Source organism: Engystomops pustulosus, chromosome 1, assembly GCF_040894005.1.
Source record: "Engystomops pustulosus chromosome 1, aEngPut4.maternal, whole genome shotgun sequence".
In the NCBI taxonomy this organism is placed as follows: Eukaryota; Metazoa; Chordata; class Amphibia; order Anura; family Leptodactylidae; genus Engystomops; species Engystomops pustulosus.
Window position 1 is genome coordinate 193,483,530 of NC_092411.1, and position 24,347 is coordinate 193,507,876.

At 40.0% G+C, this 24,347-nt stretch overlaps 1 protein-coding gene across 7 annotated transcripts in view; it reads left to right on the forward strand.

Annotated features, from left to right (window-relative positions):
- Positions 1-24,347, forward strand: part of ABCG2 (ATP binding cassette subfamily G member 2 (JR blood group)) — a 118,504-nt gene that overhangs the window by 82,386 nt on the left and 11,771 nt on the right. For 5 of the 7 annotated variants that reach the window (XM_072116853.1, XM_072116862.1, XM_072116869.1 and 2 more), the window contains 4 exons: positions 9,036-9,244; positions 22,963-23,022; positions 23,097-23,211; positions 23,731-23,883. In XM_072116853.1, coding sequence (XP_071972954.1) covers positions 9,036-9,244; positions 22,963-23,022; positions 23,097-23,211; positions 23,731-23,883 — 537 coding nt within the window. Of the gene's footprint in view, positions 1-3,768; positions 3,893-5,282; positions 5,486-9,035; positions 9,245-22,962; positions 23,023-23,096; positions 23,212-23,730; positions 23,884-24,347 lie in introns of those variants that run through there. The other 2 variants (XM_072116895.1, XM_072116905.1) reach the window with 2 other exon arrangements.

The following is a 24,347-nucleotide window of genomic DNA, read 5'->3' on the forward strand; positions in this document are numbered from 1 at the left end:
CATGAAGTACAATTAAGGGAGATATATAAAAAGTGTAAGTGAATAGACCAGTGTAGATTTAGACACAGTCTTATGCTGGATGAAGTAGTATATAGAGACATACTTTAGAACAGCTCTGCATTTTCTGGCGCATGGGTTAATCCACACTCCTTTTCCGAGATCATCAGCAGCAGTGCTGATGCACTAGAGGAGGAAGACTGGGAAAGAAGTGTTGTGGCAGGTGTAAAGCTGGAGCCTGGAGGGGGTCTGATGACATCCTTGGGAGCATTTTTACATCATTTACCTAATGTTAAAATTTTTCAACAGAAAGGCCCTATACAACTGAGTGTGAAGGCAGAGTGATTCTGCTGTGATGAAAGTATAATCAATCTGCCTTATTGTGCTTTCAGCTTTGTCATTTGTACACGCAGGAATCAGTGTAAGAAAGGTTATCTATTAATATGGTAGACAGCTTTATTGAATAGATAATGTACAGGTGTCTTACCTTTGCTTTACTCCTGTTCACAATACTTTCCTTTTAAATGTATAGAATAAGTAACTTTGTAAAACTTGATCTTTTACTTTTCCATAACACAGACTTCTAAAAATGAATGTACAGTATGTAACAAGCAGCACAGATAAACAAATACCATACATGAGTGTACAGATAAACTTTAGCATACTGAAATACATACTAGGTTGCTATAGAGTCTCTAATGCTAGACTGTTAATTGGAGAGAAAAACCATCACAAAATTTCTTGTTACTTTTATGTAAATTTTGTTAATTTACCATTCTCTTTCTTTACCTTTGGGTGTACATAGATATTACCTATTAATAGCCATCACTAATAAGTTTGAACGGTACAGGAATGATTTTGGAACATATTGGGGCTCATTTACTAAGGGTCCGAACGCAGCACTTTCGTCAGGTTTCCCAAATATTTCCGTTTTGCGCCAAATTGCTCCGGGATTTTGGTGCACGCGATCGCATTGTGGCGCGTCGGTTTTCACGCAACAGAAATCGGGGGCGAGGCCATCGGACAACCTGACATATTCGGAAAAACCACAGAATTTAAAAACCAATTGTGTTGCAAGATCAGGGACTTACATGCACCAGGAAGAATAAGGTGAACTCCGGCGGACCTCGGCGCTGCAGCGACACCTGCTGGATATTGGGCACACAACCTTAGTGAATACCGGCAAACCCGAATCCTTGTCGGAGACCGCGCTGGTGGATTGCGACTGGACCGGGTAAGTAAATGTGCCCCAGTGTCCGAAATAGATTTCTTTGCATTGTATTAGGTCACCACAAAATATATGACTATAACTTCACGTCTCATGTTATATGGTTTTACCCTGTGAGCTACAACCTTTCCCCATTTCTCACCTGCAGAATATGCATGACTATTTTTTATAAGGAGAATGGGATAAACTTCTGTTACATATATGGTTTAATGAAGTGACTGGATATTATTGGGGTGGTCTAGGGTACATGTGTGCCATGTGTAGGTAGTCCCAGCATTGTTGGCATTGTTATTCCTTTTCATTATGCTCTGAACCAGTGATAGACATAATGGGGTAGATTTATCAAGCTGTCTAAAAGACAGAATATTCTTAGTTGCCCTGGGCAACCAGTTCTCCTTTAAAATATCCATGAGCACTGGTAAAATGAAAGCTGAGCTGTGATTGGTTGGTAAGAATATTCTGACTTATAGCCAGCTTGATAAATCTGCCCCAATAGTTTAACAAAGAGTTGTTCTGGTTTTGACACGGCGGGGGGGACTTAACAATGTGTCTCAGGTTCTTGCTGGAAAACACTAGTCTTTTGCTGCGCCAGATTTATCATGGCCATGATGAAACTGTGCGCCAGAATTTTGGGGGCACGGTCGATTTACCATAAGCCATGCCCATTTTCCCCGAAGGTCATGTCCCTTATTCGGACAAGTCGGAAAGCTGCCAAAAAATCGTCTGAAAGCCTTGATAACTGTGGTGCAAGGAATTTTAGACAGTATTTAGACACAAAATCACCAGAATTGTGGCGCAAGTGCGTTAATACATCCTCCCCGGTGTGTCAAGCTTGTTGTATAGAAATGATCAAGCCAGCTATGTTGTGGGAAACCTTAAGATGACAATCATTTAACAATGTTGCATATCACGCTATACATTCAACAGCAAAGCACTGTGAAAAGTAGTAAGGCAAAGGTAAAGACAATGCAGGTGACTCCTTCGGCGAAGTAACAAAGTGCAGGACACTTGACTCACCTCTGCCTTACTGCTGTCAGTTCATTGAATAATAGTTTACATAACCTTCCTATGTCAAGTCTTTGACATGGTAAAACGTGACGTAAAGTCAGTAATGTGGAGGATTGTAAATATGACACGTGACTTTCAACCACATTGTTTTTGGTTTGTCGGGTTTTCTGCTTCTGAAGTATGCAGGTTTCATCTATGTAGCGCAGAGGTAGCAGTTGCCCCTAGGCTCACATTATAATCTTATAGATTAGACTTAACCCAATTACAGTTTTCTGCTCTTCTTTGTGACATGGTCACCAAACCTGTACCTCTCCTGCTAAAGATGGCAGCCAATTTAGGCAGGTCAAATGATGTGCTAGTGCTTAATACTCAGTATCAGAAGCGAGCTCAGATCAGGGCAGATGAAGCGGGATAGTAAACACAACATTTAGGCACTTGGCTGTGGGGGGAAACTGACTCATAGGATTATACTTGATTTTTTGAGGGACACAATACTAGCCAGAACAGATTTATAACTATAGGCTAATATACTAATGAAGGCCAAAAAAATAAACTTATGGTCCCTATTAGGCAGTACACAGAAGGGTTTACATTTTTCTGCCTGTATTGGGCAATTTTGTCTGCTGAGGAATCCCTTATGAAAACGGTTTTGGTTTGTTTCTTTAACATGGGCACCGACAGTATATGTGATGGATACCATCAGAGCAGTCACAGGACTCCACTGGGAAATCTTGTGCCATAAAGCTCCATACAATACTAGGAAATGCAATGTGAAATGGGGACAGCAATGAGTGAGGATGAGAGGAGGAGGAATTGAGGAGAAGACGACTTGTGCCATGTGAACTGACCCTACCCCCTGGTTTCACCACAAGCTGCTGGCAGGGTACCAGGTAATGTTAAAGAAATTATCTAAAAGCAGTGGAATTATACAGATGCACGACAAAGGCTTTTGGAATCTGTCATCATGAAAAAATTACCTTCCTGATGACAGGTTCCCTTTAAGTGTTCTGAGCAAATGTTTGATATACATAGTCTACTTCTCCCATAAAGAGGATGACTACAATGCAGGTAACTAGATTCAATTTTGCATTTATGCTACAATTGGATTAACAACTCATGGAATGATGCTCATTGTATACGAGGTTGGGCCAAGCACTAACCATCGGATTTACCTTGTGTTTTTAAATGCCAGGCACACGTTACATGTGAATGCAGCCCTAAAGGTGTTCTCCCGTCACTATATGTACTTTTTTTTTTAAACTGACCAGTTCTTTTGCATTTATTATAGTTACACAACCTTTCCTCACCACCCTGGGCTGTATACTTTCTTTTCCTTCAGGGCGCATATGCAGTGGAAATGCAATGTAACCTTATCATGTAATTAAGGCTGAAACCAGTGGAATGCGTAAAAAAAAACACAACGCGACGCAACACATTGTGTGAATGCGCCCTCACTTGTCACTTCACAGCTCACTGTTGCAGTTGCATCACTTCAAGATGGCTGCCCCCATTCTGCTAAAAGATTACATCTCCCACAAACCCCCTGGTCGGCACAGCTTCTTCACACAGAGGAAGGTGCAGCGACACCCCCACAGCAGGGACAGGGAGCTGACTGGAGAGCAGAGGAAGTACAGTATACAGGTTGTTTCTATGGAAACTGTAAGTGTAGCAGGAGCTGGCGGTGCCTAGGGATGACTTTGATTTCATGAAAAAGGGGGCAGAAGATTTAATGACACTGAATTAGTGAAGTGATAAGTGTGGGGAGATAAGGTATAGTGAGGTCCATCTTTGTCACCGGAGAACCTCTTTAATGAATATGGTAAGACGTCTTAGAAGTTCGTTCAACAGAAAACAGGATCAAGATGAATACTTAATCCCCCTCTGTGTTTATTCACATTTTTGTTAGAGGTTTGGGCAAAATATTTGGAGCATGTCCTATTTTTTCACATTTGACGACTATGAACCCGCAATAGAAATTAATTGTTCCACAAAAAATATAGTCTGTGTGCAGTCAGTTTTTTCCACTTTTCAAGTCTGAAAAGGTGTTTAATTTTATTTTTCTTTAAGGTTTTAGGCTTGCCTGATTTATCTTAGTGGTTGAGCCATTTGTGTCTGTTGTATTTTGAGACTTTAGTCTAAAAAATTGCACAAAAGTCTAACATTTTTAAGCAACCCTTTTTACCACCATTGCACAAAAACAAGTGACTTTTTCGGACATCCATATTTGGATTTTTATGACAAATCATGTGCAGCAGTGTAAAACCGTGTGGATGCCAACTTTGCAAAATGGGTGTAAAAGTTCAATTACGCCAAAAAGTTTCGAAAAAAAGAGAGAAAAAAGTTTGATAAATAACCCCACAGGTGTTCTGCCTTCTAATTAACGTGAACCATCAGTTTTACTCACGTGAACTGAAAAAATGATGTGGATGCAATACTGACATAACAATCAGTATGCTGTGCTTGAAAATTTTGGATAGCATGCTGAGAAAAAAGCTGATGTGTGAATATGCTTTGGGCCGGTAGTATTTTGGGCTGACAAGTATGCTCTGTGTATCTGCTGTGTCCCGTAAATCCAGCAATCCAGATTAGTGGAGCAGGTTTGTTGGGCAAAACTGGTTCACATTCAAGCGGCCTAAGGGGCCTCAGCATTTGTGTGAGCCCTGCAGCCTCTTCAGTGGTTACATCAGAACATTCCTCTGTGAATTTTAGGGCCAGACTGAAAAAAAGACTCCGCCTCATTTTAAGATTCTGCACAAAAAAATTAACTATTGCTAAAATAGGTATAGTTTACTATATGCGACTTACTGACACTTTTCAATAAATCCTTCTACGGTTTTATACAGAAGGTTTTTTGTTGCATTTTTTAAAACAAAAATCTGAAGTGCATTGTAAAAATGGGGAAAGTACTGTCGGTCTATATTAGATCCATACCCTTTCTGAGCTACATCTGGTTTTGACCTTACCCACACTTCTCCTTACAATGGTACATAACTGGTCAGTGGTGGCTTTTCCTCTTCCCAGCAGCTTGTGTAATCAATGAATTGCTGACTTAGCCAAAGCAAGTGGAGAGGGATGTGTGTGGCTTGTAGGGCTGTCATGACATCAGGGGAAGTCTCCACCCCACACGTGTCTTTGTCCCATAGTTCTATGCAGTGTCTCTTCACACAGCAGAGCTGCAGAGCTGAGATCATTGCAGCACCTGTGTCTACCAATACAGATCACTGACAGAAACAACTCATCTCTTTCTGCTAGGTAAGTGGGTTCCCGCACTCCTGCCTTACACAATATACTATGTATAATTGTGTCCACTGATTGTCATGTAACTCATTCTGCATCATGTTCTGTTGCAAAAAGCTGACATTTTAGTCAATAAACGGACAAGCGAGTAAAACTATAACTACTTTTTCGTACTAGAATGGATTTGTGATAAATTAGTAAAGTAACTCATAGGATGGCGATATGTCAGGTAATCTCTGTCCTGATATAAGTATTGACTGTTTTCCTGTTGTGTCTTAGTCACTTGTCTGGTAGCATTCAGTGGGGGAGATTTGTCATTAGGCAGGATCTGACTCCACTTTTTTAGAATGAATTATCAGCTTTGTAGATACACATCAGATTTCTCATATTCCCTAGACAGTGTGATAAATGTGGCATGTGAGGTGCTAATGTCTGCAGTGGGTATGTGACTTTTTAATTAGAAATCACAAATATGCCAGAAATTGACACATGCGACAATTGTGAGACATTGTACTGTAAAGAGACTTCTCTCTCAGTGACTTTTGTTGTTAACTTTTCCTTCACGCTGAAATTGCGGTAGACAATCTGTTGTGTAATATCAAGCTGGAAATCCGTAGAAATTCCTTTTTTGTTTTTTTGTGTTTTTCAAAGCATTATATATGTAGTTACATAGTTAATACAGTTGAAAAGACACATGTTTAACAAAACTTGACAACTAGCAGCTGAAGTTTGGCATTTTAAAAGTTTTATACATATGTAACGCATATTTTTGTGTGAAAAACTTATCAATTTTTTTAACAAAATCCTGTGTGTCAAACCCAGTTGTGTCCATTTTTAAAATCAGGTTACAATTGGTATCCTAATTAGAACATAAAAGGAGTAAGCTATACCGGACCTGTGAATTGACCAGTTATTATACAACTACTAGTACATATAGATAAAACTAGTTCAAATTGTTTTTAGCTTTAACTATAACTTTCTGGGCCTTCAAGATCTTATTCATTCTCTATAATGTGGCAATGGATGGGGTGACTGAAATTAGTACAGGACAAAGTACAACTCTGTGCTGGTGTGGAAGGGTATATACACCTTGAGGAATAGTGTGGGGTTCATAAGGTGGGAATATTAAAGAGGTCATTTTGATAAGCCCAAAGCAAATTTTCAGTGCAAAGAAATCTGCTCCGGTTCTAAAGCATAAGGGTGCTGTCACACAGTGTGTTCTAGTAGCGTTTTTAAACGCACTGGAAACGCATGTGTTTTAGCATTTTTACCATACATTTTGCTGGTTTGAATCCTGTTTTAACATTTTCACAGTTGTTTAAACTTCCACAAATGAAACACAGATTCAAACCAACCAAACTCATGGTAAACATGCAAAAACACATGCGTTTTCAGTGCGTTTAAAAATGGACCAAGAACTGAGCAAGAACTTACCATGTGATAGCACTATTGGTTATGGAATATCATGTTGGTTATATCCACTGTATAAAATAAGATAAATATGAATTCTCTAGTTCTTTCATGCAGGAAAAATAACCCATATCTATAATTTTTAAACCTATATAGTGGCTTGTGCGATATGAGCAGGAGGTGGAAAGTTCACTTGTTTATGCGAAGGTTGTCATATTTTATTGCCTTACATATAGAAAATGGATAATGGTTAACTTGTAGAAATATAAGCCATTCATGACTCCAAATGCTTGTTTAAAACCATATTTAGTAATTATTGGCCGAGGTTCACACACAGTGAGGAGCATTCAGAACTGTACAACTTATTACACCAAAATCACAGAAATACTGTTCTATGCTTCTATATAAAATATGAAATGTTTCTATATGAATTGTCTCATGGGAACAGGGTCCTTTTTCCTCAGTTTAATGGAGCAACAGTCACAAATGCAGGACACTACTTCCACTAATATGAACTCGAGATTATAGTGCTTTGCTCTATCTCCATCACTCCCATCTTTGTTAAAAAGCAGAGGGTCCACTCATCCACTACCTGTCTGCCGGAGCTGAACCTATAAATATATATCATAGTTCCCTCTGGTTTCTTCTCGGTATAGCAAAAGTATAGCTGGTGCAAGGTCCACAAATTAATATGTCATTGGTATGAAAAATCAATCAGGGAACAGAAACCCCCTTTAAATGTGTTTTAAAGAATGCAACACATACCATATGATACAATTGCAGACTTAATAAGCTTTTATGCAAATAGCTTTTATTTTTACATGAATGTATTGCTTAAGTGTCACTTATTGAATGAATAGCAGAGGAGGTTGTACAAAGCCTTACTAGTAAATTATAGTGTAATTACATGCTTGACACATTCACTTCTATTTCACTAATTGGTGGCAATGCTAACTCATTATGAAATGACATCTCTGTCCTTCAGCACTTTTTAAAGAATTGTTGCATTATTGATAAATCCACTCCTTCTTACAGGCCGTCAATTATATGACTTGCCTAAATGTAAAAAATGCCCAATGTAAAAAATGTAAAAATCTTGACTACTATATATAGTAAAATTTCATAACCACACATTGAATATAGATTTTTTACAGATAACTTGTTTTGTGTTTATAATTCTTAAAGGAAATCTACTCCCATGATCAAGGATTGTAAACCAAGCACAACTACATGCAGGTATGTGCCCCCTCCTTCATAATCCTCTCTTCTTTTAGCTTCTTATGCCCTTGTTTTAAGAGCCTGAGAGGTTTCGAGCTCTATAGCTGTTAATTGAACCTGGAGCCCATCAGGCTCATTTGCATCATTCCATAAAAAAGGCATAATGAGCTAAAAGAAGAGCAGTTTCTGCCAGAAGGGACACGCACCATCATGTACATGTGCTTGGTTTACAATCCTTGACCCTCCTGGTACATTTCCTTTAAAAACCACTGTCTAGATTGCATATTTTTCTTATGTACTATAAGCGTCAAAAAGAATCATGTAATGTATCTGTAGTTCTGATCACATAAGGTCTTGATGAAATTTTATTTTACCTTTGTGGATGGATGATGATTTGCACATGGATAGAGCATGAACAAAAGTGTAAATTGGCATGGTTCCTACCATAAAAGCGTCTCCACCATCAGTATTTGCAATCAGTTAATGTGAGCTAATACAAGGTGTGGAAAACCAGCTGTGCATTAGACTACTAATCACTACACAAAAAGGCTGCATTCACACACATGTATGGGGGACTTATATACAGCCGACGTATGTACGGCCGATATACATCCCCCATACACTTCTATGGGCTCACGGCCCTGTACGGAAGCGGTGCGGCACCGTACCGCTCTGTAGACTGTAGAAAGATGGGACATGTCCTATCTTTCTACGTGATACGGCGTCGTGCACAGTATAGTCCTATGGAGACGGGCGGGGGCGAGCTGCGCTCATCCCCTGCTCCTCTCCGCAGCGCTGATGTATGCCTGCTGCACAGCGTTACAGTGGGCATACATCGTGTGCATGTAGCCTAACTGATGAAAATAACTGTTGGCTCTTACTGAGATCTTTTATATCCATTGACTCACTTCATGATCTGCTTTTGATTTATATACAGGAAGGCGAACAAATTGCTATGGCAGATTCTCATACGGTGGTTCATGTGATAGAACCAGTTCTGAATGGCCTCCGCACATCGGATAACCCAAAAAAATCGTTACAAGGTGCCACCCTGAGTTTTCATGATGTTAACTATAGAGTCAAATTGAAGACTGGAATGATATGTTGCAGAAAGGTTGTGGACAGACAGATTCTGACTAATGTCAAGTAAGTACCCATTGATCTGTTGGAGGACTTTAGAAATGCCTTTTTGTTGATTGTACTTAGGGGGTGTATAGGATTTTTCTATTTGGGAGACATTTGCAAATTTCCTATTCACACCTTAGCACAGTGAAATTTCCATATTTTTATTTCTGGTACAGGCGGTCCCCTACTTAAGGACACCCGACTTACAGACAACCCATAGTTACAGACGGACCCCTCTGCCCACTGTGACCTCTGGTGAAGCTCTCTGGATGCTTTACTATAGCCCCAGACTGCAATGATCAGCTGTAAGGTGTCTGTAATGAAGCTTTATTGATAATTCTTGGTCCAATTACACCAAAAATTTTGAAACTCCAATTGTCACTGGGGCAAAAGAAAAAAAATTGTCTAGAACTTCCATTATAAAATATACAGTTTCGACTTACATACAAATTCAACTTAAGAACAAACCTCCAGACCCTATCTTGTATGTAACCCGGGGACTGCCTGTATTACTCTTTTTTTTCATAGTAATGGCAGACAATGTCCATGTAAATGTATAGTTACTCTTTTGATTGTTTATTGTGTTGAAGTAAGTAAAATGTTATCAGCCTGGTTTTCAGACTGTTTAGATCAGTGGTATTCATCTAGACAGCATACAAGCACATCCCCCTTTCATCTTATCCACCATTAGACATGTCTCTGCATACATACACGTGTCTTTACCTCCTTCAATAGCTTCAGCCTTTCCCTGTTCTCGCCATGATGCCCTCTGCATATATACACAGCTGCCTTACTCTAGACCAGTGGTGGCGAACCTATGGCACGTGTGCACCATCTCCCCTGCCTTCTCTATATTCAGCATTGTAGCTCCGTTCAGGCAGGAAATGCTGCCGCTCGCGGAGCGCTCCAGTGATCTATCTCCCTGTAGGCTGTATCTGACCTGCTCTGTTCTCACTGGTGCTGGAGCAGATCAGTACCTAGCCCTCCACTCCCTCTCGCTTCTCCCCTGTAGCCTGGGAAGACAGATTAGAGTAAGGCAGAGCAGCCGCAGTGCATTGCATCACCCTGTGCCCAGTACAGATCAGTCAGAAGTGCTGTCACTCAGTAGGAGTTAGGAGATCAGGGGCTGCTCTGTGTGTTTTTCACAGGCAGCATTTGAGTGTCCAAAATTGTAAATTCTTAGAGGATGTGTCAGGTGGCTTTAGGACACTAAAGAACTATAGATCCTTATTGTTTAGTGTCCCAAATTGCTGCGTATGACAGCATGGCCACATATATATTCTTCCCTTTCTACGGATCTCTTGTTGCTGGGCAAATTGATGCAGGGGTGCACTACGCTTCCTTCACTGGCGGCATGGCACTGGTTCCGAGAGCTTCGGACCAAGGAAAGTATATAGCCAAAGACATCTGACATATGTAGTGATTCAATCCCAAATTCAACTGCCCGGTTCCTTGTAACTGTTCAGTGCCAACACCCAGGGGTGCACCTAGCCTTTCTGCTGCCTGAGGCGATCAATAAAAAGACGCCCCCCCCCCCCCCCCCGACTCCAGATATGTAATATATCTTGGAGTGTCAGGACCAGACGCAATCATATTGGTTTAATGTGAAAATAAAACAATGCAAAATACATAATAGCGTGCCACCATGTACTATATAATACACACAGCGAGCTACTACAAAGCACAAAACACATACAACAATTCGCCATACAGTATAAAATACAGCGTACTGCCATATACCATATAATCCATACAGCGTGCCCCCATATACCATATAATACATACAGTGTGCCGCCATATACCATATAATACATATAGCGTGCCGCCATATACCATATAATACATACAGCGTGCCCCCATATACCATATAATACATACAGGGTGCTGCCATATACCATATAATACATACAGCGTGCTGCCATATACCATATAATACATATAGCGTGCCGCCATATACCATATAATACATACAGCGTGCCCCCATATACCATATAATACATACAGCGTGCCCCCATATACCATATAATATATACAGCGTGCTGCCATATACCATATAATACATACAGCGTGCCGCCATATACCATATAATACATACAGCGTGCCGCCATATACCATATAATACATACAGCGTGCCCCCATATACCATATAATATATACAGCCTGCCGCCATATACCATATAATACATACAGCGTGCCGCCATATACCATATAATACATACACTGTGTCGTCATATACCATATAATACATATAGCGTGCCGCCATATACCATATAATACATACAGCGTGCCGCCATATACCATATAATACATACAGCGTGCTGCCATATACCATATAATACATACAGCGTGCTGCCATATACCATATAATACTTACAGCGTGCCCCCATATACCATATAATACATACAGTGTGCCCCCATATACCATATAATCCATACAGCGTGCCCCCATATACCATATAATACATACAGTGTGCCGCCATATACCATATAATACATACAGCGTGCCGCCATATACCATATAATACATACAGCGTGCCCCCATATACCATATAATACATACAGCGTGCCGCCGTATACCATATAATACATACAGTGTGCCGCCATATACCATATAATACATACAGCGTGCCCCCATACACCATATAATACATACAGCGTGCCGCCATATACCATATAATACATACAGCGTGCCCCCATATACCATATAATATATACAGCCTGCCGCCATATACCATATAATACATACAGCGTGCCGCCATATACCATATAATACATACAGCATGCCGCCATATACCATATAATACATACACTGTGTCGTCATATACCATATAATACATATAGCGTGCCGCCATATACCATATAATACATACAGCGTGCCGCCATATACCATATAATACATACAGCGTGCTGCCATATACCATATAATACATACAGCGTGCTGCCATATACCATATAATACTTACAGCGTGCCCCCATATACCATATAATACATACAGTGTGCCCCCATATACCATATAATACATACAGCGTGCCCCCATATACCATATAATACATACAGTGTGCCGCCATATACCATCTAATACATACAGCGTGCTGCCATATACCATATAATACATACAGCATGCCCCCATATACCATATAATACATACAGCGTGCCGCCATATACCATATAATACATACAGCGTGCCGCCATATACCATATAATACATACAGCGTGCCCCCATACACCATATAATACATACAGCGTGCCGCCATATACCATATAATACATACAGCGTGCCCCCATATACCATATAATACATACAGCGTGCCCCCATATACCATATAATACATACAGCGTGCCCCCATATACCATATAATACATACAGCGTGCCCCCATATACCATATAATACATACAGCGTGCCCCCATATACCATATAATACATACAGCGTGCCCCCATATACCATATAATACATACAGCGTGCCGCCATATACCATATAATACATACAGCGTGCCCCCATATACCATATAATACATACAGCGTGCTGCCATATACCATATAATACATACAGCGTGCCCCCATATACCATATAATACATACAGCGTGCCGCCATATACCATATAATACATACAGCGTGCTGCCATATACCATATAATATATACAGTGTGCTGCCATATACCATATAATACATACAGCGTGACGCCATATACCATATAATACATACAGCGTGCCCCCATATACCATATAATACATACAGTGTGCAGCCATATACCATATAATACATACAGCGTGCCGCCATATACCATATAATACATACAGCGTGCCGCCATATACCATATAATATATACAGTGTGCAGCCATATACCATATAATACATACAGCGTGCCGCCATATACCATATAATACATACAGCGTGCCGCCATATACCATATAATACATGCAGTGTGCTGCCATATACCATATAATACATACAGCGTGCCGCCATATACCATATAATACATACAGCGTGCCGCCATATACCATATAATACATACAGCGTGCCCCCATATACCATATAATACATACAGCGTGCCCCCATATACCATATAATACATACAGCGTGCTGCCATATACCATATAATACATACAGCGTGCCCCCATATACCATATAATACATACAGCGTGCTACCATATACCATATAATACATACAGGGTTCTGCCATATACCATATAATACATACAGGGTTCTGCCATATAGTATATTTTACATGGTGACATGCTGAGTGTACACACATACATACTGAGTATACATACAGCAAATACACAGATATAAACAGTATATATAGCAAATATACACACACATACATTTACCACATACAGAATATACATATATACAAATATATACAAACACACATCTATACATACGTTCATACAGACATATATATGCATACATACTTACTTATACAAACATACATAGAAGTTATCTTACCTATCTTCTTCTTTCATCATCGGCCATGTCCTCCAGGGGGGTTTTGCCGGGGAGGTGGGAATCTTTGGTGGGGGGTGGCGGGAGAATCGGAGGCTGGGGGGAACCAGCGTGGACTTTGTGCTGGAGCAGGTACCTGTGCCGGCAGGTGGATGTGCCGGCGGGCGACTTTGGGCTGGGGTAGGTGCCGTCGGCCAGGTGTATGTGATGGGCGGGCCGCGGGACGATGTGCGCGCGGGTGGACGTGTTGGGAGCGGGCCGCCGGGGGAAGTGCTGACATGTGGGGAGATGTGATGGGCGGGCCGCAGGGCAATGTGCAGGCGGATGTGTTGGGGGCGGGCCACGAAGGGGAAGTGCCGGCATGCGGGGAGATGTGAGGGCGGGCCGCAGGGGGAAGTGCCGGCATGCTGGTGGATGTGATGGGCGGGCCACGGGGCGATGTGCGGGCGGGTGGATGTGATGGGCGGGGGAGTGTGCCGGCCAGCGGGCGGGTTGATGCAATGGGCAGGTTCATGTGGCGGCCGGAGGACATGCCGTCAGGCGGGAGCCCGCCGCCGCCCCCTCATCTAGCAGGAGGAGCGCCGCCTGAAGCGAGAATCTCAACTCGCCTCATGGCAGGTGCGCCCCTGCCAACACCCTCAACCACACAACACACACTTTGCCCCACACACATCCTACCAAACTGGATTCCCCAATCCTTCATATTGCCACTGCTACTGGCAATATTCAATCAATACTGGCAAGTCCATCAAGTCCAACCTTTAATAATTAAACAAATGTTTTTTTCCCCATAACTGGTGATATTTTTGCTCTCCAGAAAGGCATCCAGGCCTCTCTTGAAAGAATCCCTGTCTATGATGATGATAGAATAGTCTCTCCTCTAGGCGTAGAGGATGCCCCCTTGTCCTAGTCACAGGCTTATGTATAAAAAGATCTTTGGAGAGATCCTTGTACTGTCCGTTCAGGTATTTGTAGAGGTTTCCCCTCAGTTGTCTTTTTTCTAAACTGAATAATCCCATTTTGTGATCTGTCATTGTATTCTAATCCCCCCATTCCCCTAATAATCTTGGTTGCTCTCCTCTGTACCCGTTCCAGTTCTACTATGACTTTTTTACACACTGGTGCCCAAAACTGTACACAATACTCTGTGTGGTCAGACCAGTAATTTGTAAAAGGACACAACTATGTCCTTATCATGAGAAATTATTCCTCTCTTGATACATTCAAAAATTTTATTTGCTTTAGCAGCAGCCGCCTGGCTCTGATCACTAAAATTAAGTTTACCATCCACCAATACCCCCAAGTCTTTCAGCTCAAGTTTTACAAGTAGATAAATCATCATAGACCCCCCCCTCAGGACTACTGTCACTATATTTCTGTAAGATTAATAGATTAATCACCGTATGGGGGTAATAATTAATGTATGGAAAAATGATTCACTGTATGGCGGTAATATTTCTCACTATATGGCAGAAGTATTCCTCACTGTATGTGGGTCATATTCCTCATTATATTTACTCCTGCCTAGTAAACTTATTGGTGATGTAGGTCTTTCTATGGTGGTCTGTTTATTATTAGTGCAATGGTATGTATCTTGTTGTAATAGTATTGTCTGTAATTTAAGGCTAAATGGCTGTGTTGGCAGTTTGGGCACTTGGTCTCTATAAGGATCGCTGCCACTGCTCTAGGCCATCCTTATGGCACCTTCCACTGTATCTTTCTTCTCCTCCTATTTATAAGAGTTCAGATATGTAAACAAAGAAGCATTGATAGTCTGCACATAGTACAAAAGTAGGAAGCAGGACTACTGCATCACTTGAGGAACAATTGGGGATTATCTATAAGGCAGTAAAGGCACATGGGGAAATTGTGTAAAAGTGTCTAACCCCTTATAAATGACTTGTGGAAGTAGTTTGTGCTACTGCTTCTATATTTGGAGGTATTTAACCTTTAAGCATTAACAGTTTAAAAGCACTTCTAAATATAGTGGTTTTCATAGACTTAGAAATGTGGATGGTGGAGTTATTGTGCTGGGGTAGTCACATTGTAAAGCGTAAACTTTGTAGATGGACTAATTTTTCTCAAAGATGGTACAAGAACTGTATATAAAATGATTGGCGTTTCCTAAACCGGATAGACATGGAAAAATCTTACTGTGCAGCTTTTTCACTTTGAATTTCCTGACAAAGAGAGAACCATATGTAACTGCTCAGTCCTTGCTGTGTAGTAGTGTAACATAATTTCCTATTCACATCTTCATGTTTTCAAATAGATTTGTTCAATAACTGAATGCAAACTAAAGGGGTTGTCCACAGCATTAAAATAACTAAAATGCTTTAATATTAAAAAAGGAAAAAAACGTGTAACCATTCAATCTACCCTCCCAACAGTACTGCCACTCTGGGCCTGTTGGTTGTTGTGTGTCGTCTTTCCACTCGAGCACAGCAGTAATTGGCGTCAACATTCTGTAACATATACTGTATACAGATATCAAGGGTTATTTATTATTGGTTTTGCTGCTTTTTTTGGTGTAAAAAAGTCACATTGAGTTTTTTTAGGAATTTCACTACTAAAATTTCACACAGGACTATTTCCACCACTATACTATTCTGGCATAACAGAAATATAACAGCCCCAAGGATCTGGCCTAATGATAAATAACCCTCACCAACTCCAAGGCCGGATGTCTACAGAAGTAAAGTGAGTAAAGGGCATGTGAACAAGTACAGGAGAGTAAACCAAGACTGACAGGCTGTATTCACATGTTGGGTTTGTTAATGCATTGTAAAAGCATTTCAGGTGTGTTAACATTATGTAAACAAACACAGCACAACATGGGAAAGAAGGGATGAGTAATGTTTCTGGTATATTATACTGTTGGCACCAATTACTCCAGTTAGCCTCTTAGGTGCCACAGTACAACCCACACTAATTGGCATTGATCGGGGCCTCTGTGACATAATTTGGAAAAGGGGAAAGATCATTTATCTCTCCAAAGCCTGTCATTCTAAGGCCCCTTCCACACTTTGCAAGTGTGATGCGCTGAACTCGCAGCATGTGCTGCCTGGATCTCCCAGCCCGAACGCTGCAAACCAGCGTTCAGGCCCGGAGATCCAGGCAGCACATGTTGCGAGTGTGAAGCGAGTTCAGCGCATCACCCTCTCAAGTGTAGAAGGGGCCTAAGTTTGCTGTTACACCCTGCCAGAGAGAGGGTGTTATAGGGAAGGAGTTTATTAACAAAATACTGCAATACAACTGCATTAAAGTAGATTGCATGAGCAATTATGCCCTTTGTGTCCCTATACCATAGGGGGGAACTGAAAAAATAGTAAAAGAAAAATAACAAAAGTATTATTAATGCCAAAATTAAATTTCAAATTGCCCCTTTTCACACAGAAACATAAATAAATAAAAAACATGAACACATTTGGGGACATTTACATAAATTGTCGGTGTCTGCATTGGCTTTGTTAGCAACCTGCTCTCGAAAAGAAGATACACATTTAATATTGTGTTGCTGTGCAGAGACATTTCTGGCGCCGAGACCATTTTCTGTCCCTGGGACCAAAATTTGTCCCGAGCACCAGAAATGTGTCAAACAGTCGAAGAACAGGCAAATTTCTTTTAGTCTACTTTCCACCAGTTTACAGCGCCCAAAAATAGCTGCGACACATATTATTTGTGTCAGAGTTTCCACGCCCCATTTCAGAAAAGAGTCGAAGCAGGCGGAAAAAGTCATTTTTTCTGGCGCCGCCAGCTAATAAATAGGTTGGAGAGCAGAACATGGGGCGAGGGCGCCACAAAACTGGCAGAAACGCCATAGTAAATGTCCCCCATTAGGTATGCTCTATCTACATTGCACAGAATATTAACTGCTGCCACATGTAACTGTTCAGCAGGTTACAGAGAATGCCATTCACTTTATTTTTGTATATCTTGGGTAAATCCTTTCATAAAAAAATCATTATGTGGAAGTCCTAGATTATACTAGAGCTATACAAAATGCATAAACCATGTCTTGCTGATAATCTGTGAAGTTGTATAACAATCAGCAGGTTACACAAACGCATTTGCTTTGGGTCAACATTTTACTGTTTATAGTACTATAGCATTGATGATCTGACTGAATACTTTGGAGTGGGTCTTTCATGTTTATAGTTGTCTATTATTGTCCAGCAGTAGTTATACAATGTGACTATTTTTTTCTTACCTAACTTGTGTAACATGATCCATTGTAGTAGTCAGCAGATCATCCGTGTCCCTTACCTGATGCGCTTCTGTGAGGACCTAGTCAAGGGCACATGACTTTCAGTAAATTATAACATGTATCTTCCATGGTTGGTGGGTGCGTTGTTATCCAAATTACAGTACAACTAATGGGCATATAACACATTTTTGCTCATGTCGATTTTTATGTTTTTAATTATACATTTTTATTAGGGTTTTCAAAAGTCATACAAATAATTTTCAAGAAAAGAAACTTAATTATACAAATTAGTGTAATGGGAAGTAATAAAAAATGTAACTATGATGAACAATATTAAAATTGACCCACATTTTTAGTGGTAACACCATCTGAACTAAAGTCTCATGTCTGATTGGAAACCGTATTAGAAGTGGATGTTATTTGCATCTCATATGCCTTAATGATGGACCCCTGCTTTTAGATTTTCCCGTTTCCTGGAAGTTCATTACTGCTGTGTCATATAACTTTCTGCACAGTCACGCTTAGCATAGCTTTTATGTGTGATTTTGCTTGTCTTACTTCCTCTTTACATTATATATTTTTGTGCTGTTTGTTCATTTTGTGTGTAGTAGGAGTTTTACTTTTTTTTTTTTTTTATATTGTTTCACTAACTATGCACAAAAACAATATAGAATGCAAAGCATAAAAATAAAGATCTCTGGGATTGCTGTGGATCATCTCTTCTCTTTTTGTGATCACTCATAAAGCGAACACAACTCCTTTTGTAAAGGCATCCTAGATGTATATTCACACATTGTGGAAATGTTTCACCAGAAAAAAGCACTGCAACTCAGTATTTTGTTACAAAAATGGGCCAATTTCTTCATGTTTCTCTCTATGCATTGCAATGGATGATATCCATAATGATGATCCACTGTTGTGTGTGGTTGATTTGGTAAAATCCCATTAAATTTTTTTGTTCTTTAGTATGTGGTGGGTTTTCTTATTCAATTTGAAGCATTTCTGAAATGTCTATATTCCCTTTATAGATACTTTGGGGAAGATTTATTAATCTTTCTATGATAGAATTCTACCTTTAAAGGGGTATTCTAGTCTCAGGATTCACATTCAGTTTCATTAATCTTCCATATGTAAACATTTCTTCAATTGGGTGTTATTGAAAAAAATGTTTCTGTGTGACGATAATTTCCCATAAACATAGCCATGTTGTCCCTTAGAAATGAGATTGCTTCCTCGGTTACGACCACGTCGCATTTAGGCAGCGGTGGCCAGACATGTGCTATTAAGCCCTGCCTGACCACCTGGATTCAGCAATCATTACCACAGGAGGGCTGTGGGACCTGTAGTAATTCTCAGATACTTCATATACAAAAAATTTTTGTTTCTTTGTGCAATCGCTTCAGCAGAGGTGGCCGTATCCGAGGAAGCTATCTTGTTTCTAAGGGACCATATCACTACATTTATGAGAAATTATCTTCACATAGGAACATTTTTTTAAATAACATCTAATTGAAGAAATGTTTATTAATGGCAGATTAATCAAACTGAATGTGAATGCCCAAACGAGAATAACCCTTTAACTTGTACTAAAAAACTGCCCACTCCACATTTATTAAGGGTTTTAGACAGTTTTTCGGCACTTTTTCGCCAAAAGGGGCATGGATTAGGAAAGGTGAGCTTGGCTTCGTGACAAAAATAATGTTGACCTGACAGAATTTTAGCCCACTTTACTGGTGTAAAATGCACCATCTATTAAGAGCTACAAAGTTCAACTAGACAGTCTTATACTATGACAGATTTATCATCTAGCATCAGAATCTTGTGCAGCATAAGACACTTTTGACACTTTTCATAAATCTGTCCCTTTTTATATATTAGATTCTCATCCATAACTGAACCTTTATAAACGTATTATGCAGTCACAAGGGGAGGTTTATCAGAAGTGTTTGAGAGCAAAACTGTTCTAGTTGCTTATGGCAACCAGTCAGAGGTAAGCTTTAATTTTAAAAATTTTTGCTGAAAAATGAAAGCTGAGCTCGGATTGGTTGCCATGAGCAACTGGAACAGTCTATATCAGATATTAAGATATAACCTGGGAATGAGACACGCTCACTGACATGCAAGTTATATGCCTCCAGATGAGAGAAAATAAGGCTTAAAACGAAAGCCGTGAAAGAATGCGGAGCACTCTCCCAGTGTAACACAATCATTTTAAGATAATAAAATAAGTGCAGGTGGTCTCGTCACCTGTAGTAGCATCCACCTTGTTCCAGGTCAGCATGGGGATGAACATAGAATTGTAGGGTCTGATCTGTATGAACTCAGAGGATCACCACTCTTAATATGGATCAGATCCTATTAATATATCAGATAATTGGAAAATAGGCTCTTTCCAGTAATATATGCATGTCAGTGGAGTATACAGGGTACTTATATTACAGTGGTACCCTGATCATTTTTGGAAGGGACACTTAAGGGAACAGCACCATAATAAATGGAACAAGACTTTGTGGGGTTAAAGGGATATTCCCACAAAGACAACTTTCTTATATGTACTCAGGATAACAAAATAACACATTCTCTAATTCCCTGTTATAACTGTGAAATGCTGTATTTTTGTTTATAAGTCCAACTTGTCTCTACCAGTCCTGCTGTACACAATTTCAGTTGCCCATAGACACAATTTCTGGCTTTAGGGTCAGGTGGTCGCCATCTTGGATTTCTGTATGAGACCGTGCCGCCAAGATTTCTGCCTCTCTGCTCTGTGCCACGCCCCTTGCAGTACAGCATGGAGCTTAGAGACACTTACTGATATCCTGCCAGCATACACATCGTGAGGAGAGAGAATCTGCAAGCTACAAACTAAAAGCAAATAAGTTATTCAGGGGAGGCAGGCACATATCTGTGTGAGAACACAGATGTAGCAGTATTGGAAGTGTAAAAGTCTGTCAGCCTCTGTCAATGTGTTAGTAAAATGTCAGAAGCTAAATGAAAGTGTATACACCTTGTAATGTAACCACGTTGTCACCCCAGAGAACTAGATGGGTGTCAGTTATGTGTCTGCTTAGAGAGACCCCGCCCACACCCTGGGATTTTGCACTGAGCAGCCTAGGGAGTGATAGGATCTAAAATGGCAATAACACTGAGTAAAATTGTAAAGTAAGGGGTTAAAATGATCTTTATTGTGTAAACATCATTAGGGTATTGAGATTTGAGAATTTTCTTTCGTGGGAAATCCCCTTTAAGGCAGATACAGATATTCTATTGGCATAATGTGAAACCTGATAAACTGACCTGCACATTGGTTGTCAAGACCTTAAACCAAACTATTCTTTAATGTGGGCGATATAAAACTGCATATTGTGTCATCTAGGTGATTTTTATGTACCAGAATAACTGTCCAAACAATTACGTAGTTAAATATTAGTGAATATGATACTAGGTAAGAGGTATCTTATCAATACTGTAATGCCTCAGCATTTTGACCTTCCAGTCCTAGGTGTAAATTGTATAACAGGGAGGAGACTGTAAACTGACATTCATACCGAGCAAATTGAGATACACCCATACATATATAACACTGTTTGCTAGAGTGTGGACATTTAAAGGGGACCTGCCAATCTAAGCATACTTCCTAGAGTTCTGTCTTGTCATGTTATAGAACAGCAGCAGCTGAGCAGATCTTTATATGCTGTAGTTTATGGTATACATTTTAATTGTATAATATATCCTTTTACATTTCTGTCCATCAATAAAATTTTTTACAAATGGATAATATTTGTATAATAATAGAAGTAACACCGGCTAGTCCTGTGCTGACCTTTCCATGGTCCCCTCTCCAATCTGTTTTATCATATAAAAAATATCCTTAACATCAAATCACTACTAATACACCCTACAACAACAAAGATCATCTGTTTTCAGCAGTTGATAACCAGCAAAAGAACAGGAAGTAGACAGCTCCATTATGTGTGTAGTGGTCAGACCAGGTTATTACAGATTCTCTTGATTTGATTACAGATCCAATTGATGGGAATGGAAGTTGAGAAGCAGTAACTTGGTTCAGCCACTGCACTTCAAATGGAGCTGTTTGCTTCTATTTTCATTCTCTGTATATCAGCTGCTGAGAAAGGCTGATCCGTGGGGTTGATGAGTGAACTCACATTGATCTGATATTGAGGAACTATCAAAATGTCTAGCTTGTAAAAGCCATTTAAGTAATGTGAATCTGGTTGTATCTATCAATGTTGCTTGAGACAACATGACCTCAAATGAACTGTGTGAAGGACAGGAAAACAAGGAAACTCCTGCACTGGATGATGGTGATTATTCCATATTTTATAACATTATTTCTGTACAATTTATGTATATAAGCCGGTCCTTAATATAATGTTATTACAAGTTTCTAGCAGTTCTCTTCCAAAAATGATACTTTTGTAGGCAACCCAGCTCAATGTTTCCTTTCTGTTACCCCTATTAGGACCTGTAGTTTCTTATAGGGCCCGCCTGCACGTGCTCAGTACTCTCCTTCTCTACCCGTCAGATCTTAGGTATCTAGTTTTATAAATGCGCACACACACCGCGCTAGGGTGCAGGTCAGCATGGGGAATGTAGTAAGAAGAGTCCTCAGCTGGTCATATGATAGCAGTGCCAGCACTCGTGAGAAATCTATTCACCTCGGCAGTGGTAACTGATAAATAAGAGCGTGATAAAAGAGCTCAAGGGGAACCAAGGCAGTGAGAATTAATATTTGTAAAAACATTACTTACCGTAACCAGGATACCCCCTTAATTATGTAGATGTATCCACTGCCCTCTGTGAAACCTGAAAACCACTGTGGCATTTTGTAATTAATATTTAAGCCACCTAGAAAAAAATATAAACAAGAAGTTGGCAAATGTTTGTGTTGGTACAGAGCAACATGTGTAAGTAAAGAGCAGGGGAAAGGATGATACAAAAAAGTGACCTTTAGTTTATAAAACATATTCATTACCGTATACTTGGTAAGACCAAGGTACACCCTTGCAATATAACTGTATGTAAACCCATCTTATATGACCATGTTATTCTCTTTATATTTACAGTGGGATTATGAGACCTGGTCTTAATGCAATTTTGGGTCCTACTGGAAGTGGCAAATCATCGTAAGTAGTAGTTGACCTGTATGAAACCTAAATGACACACTTCACATGACTTTACAGGTTTCTCTTTCTTAAAGGCTTTTGGATGTCCTAGCTGCCAGGAAGGATCCTCACGGGCTCTCTGGTGAGGTGCTTGTAGATGGAAAGCCACAACCCTCAAACTTCAAGTGTCTATCTGGCTACGTTGTACAGGTACTTCATGGAAAATATATAAATACTTGAAGTATTAGCTAATAGTAAAATATTCCCCAATAGAACATTTTTCAGGGTTTTAGCCTCATTGATCTAAATTGTAATCCAAATCTATGTCCATATACGTGTTTACCTGTAAACATTGATATGGATGGTAAATGAGATCCAGATAGTGTACCTGGTAGATGTATAGCGCTTCTGCTGCATTTCTTTTACTATATTTTGGTAGATTTTGACGTCTAGACAAAATATAGATTGTATTTTATAAGATAAATTTTGGTGCAGTTTCATGGTGCTTTCCTCCTCTATTTGACTTGCAAAAAAAATGCCTGTTTTAAAACGGGGAAAAAAAAGTTGTGAACAACACTATAAAATGGTATATATAAATGAAGCCTTACACTAGTTTTTATGATCACTATATAAAAGAGTAGTGTAAAATTTGATATTTTGTGAAATATCGGGAGACATTAAAGGAATTTAGTAGTTCTGTTGACTTATCTTTTATACTGTAACATACAGGATGATGTTGTGATGGGGACACTGACTGTAAGAGAGAACCTGCAGTTTTCTGCAGCCTTGCGGCTACCTAGATCTTTAAGGCAGAAGGAGAAGGATGAACGTATCAATCAAATCATCAAGGAACTGGGTTTGACTAAAGTGGCTGATGCCAAGGTAAGGGGAGTTTCACATTGGTTGGTGCGCTTCTGTTGCGTATCCATTGCGTTTTGTCTCCTTGTGTCTCTGTTTTGTCTCCGTGATGGTCCTGTGTTATCTCTGCGTCCGCAAAAAACCTGAAGGCTTAAAGGGGTTTCCCCACAAAGGCAAGTTAGTTAGTCCAGTGCTGAGACCCCTGTGGCCGCTCGTGACCGTTTCTGCCGGAAATTGCATAGCGCTGGTTTCTTAGCCTCCCTCATCAGTGAAAAAAAAAATTGATGTTACATCAGTTTTTCTTTTTTGCGGATCCATAACCTTCTGTTGCCTTCCGTGATCCACCTCTGTGAAAAAATAGGACAAATGTGGCTTTGTGAGGCATCTGTGGAAATCTACTGAACCACAATAGTGAAAAACAACACCAATGTGAAAGAGCCCTAAGAGGCAGGTAGTATGAAGTCTCTACCAAATGATATGGTCATATG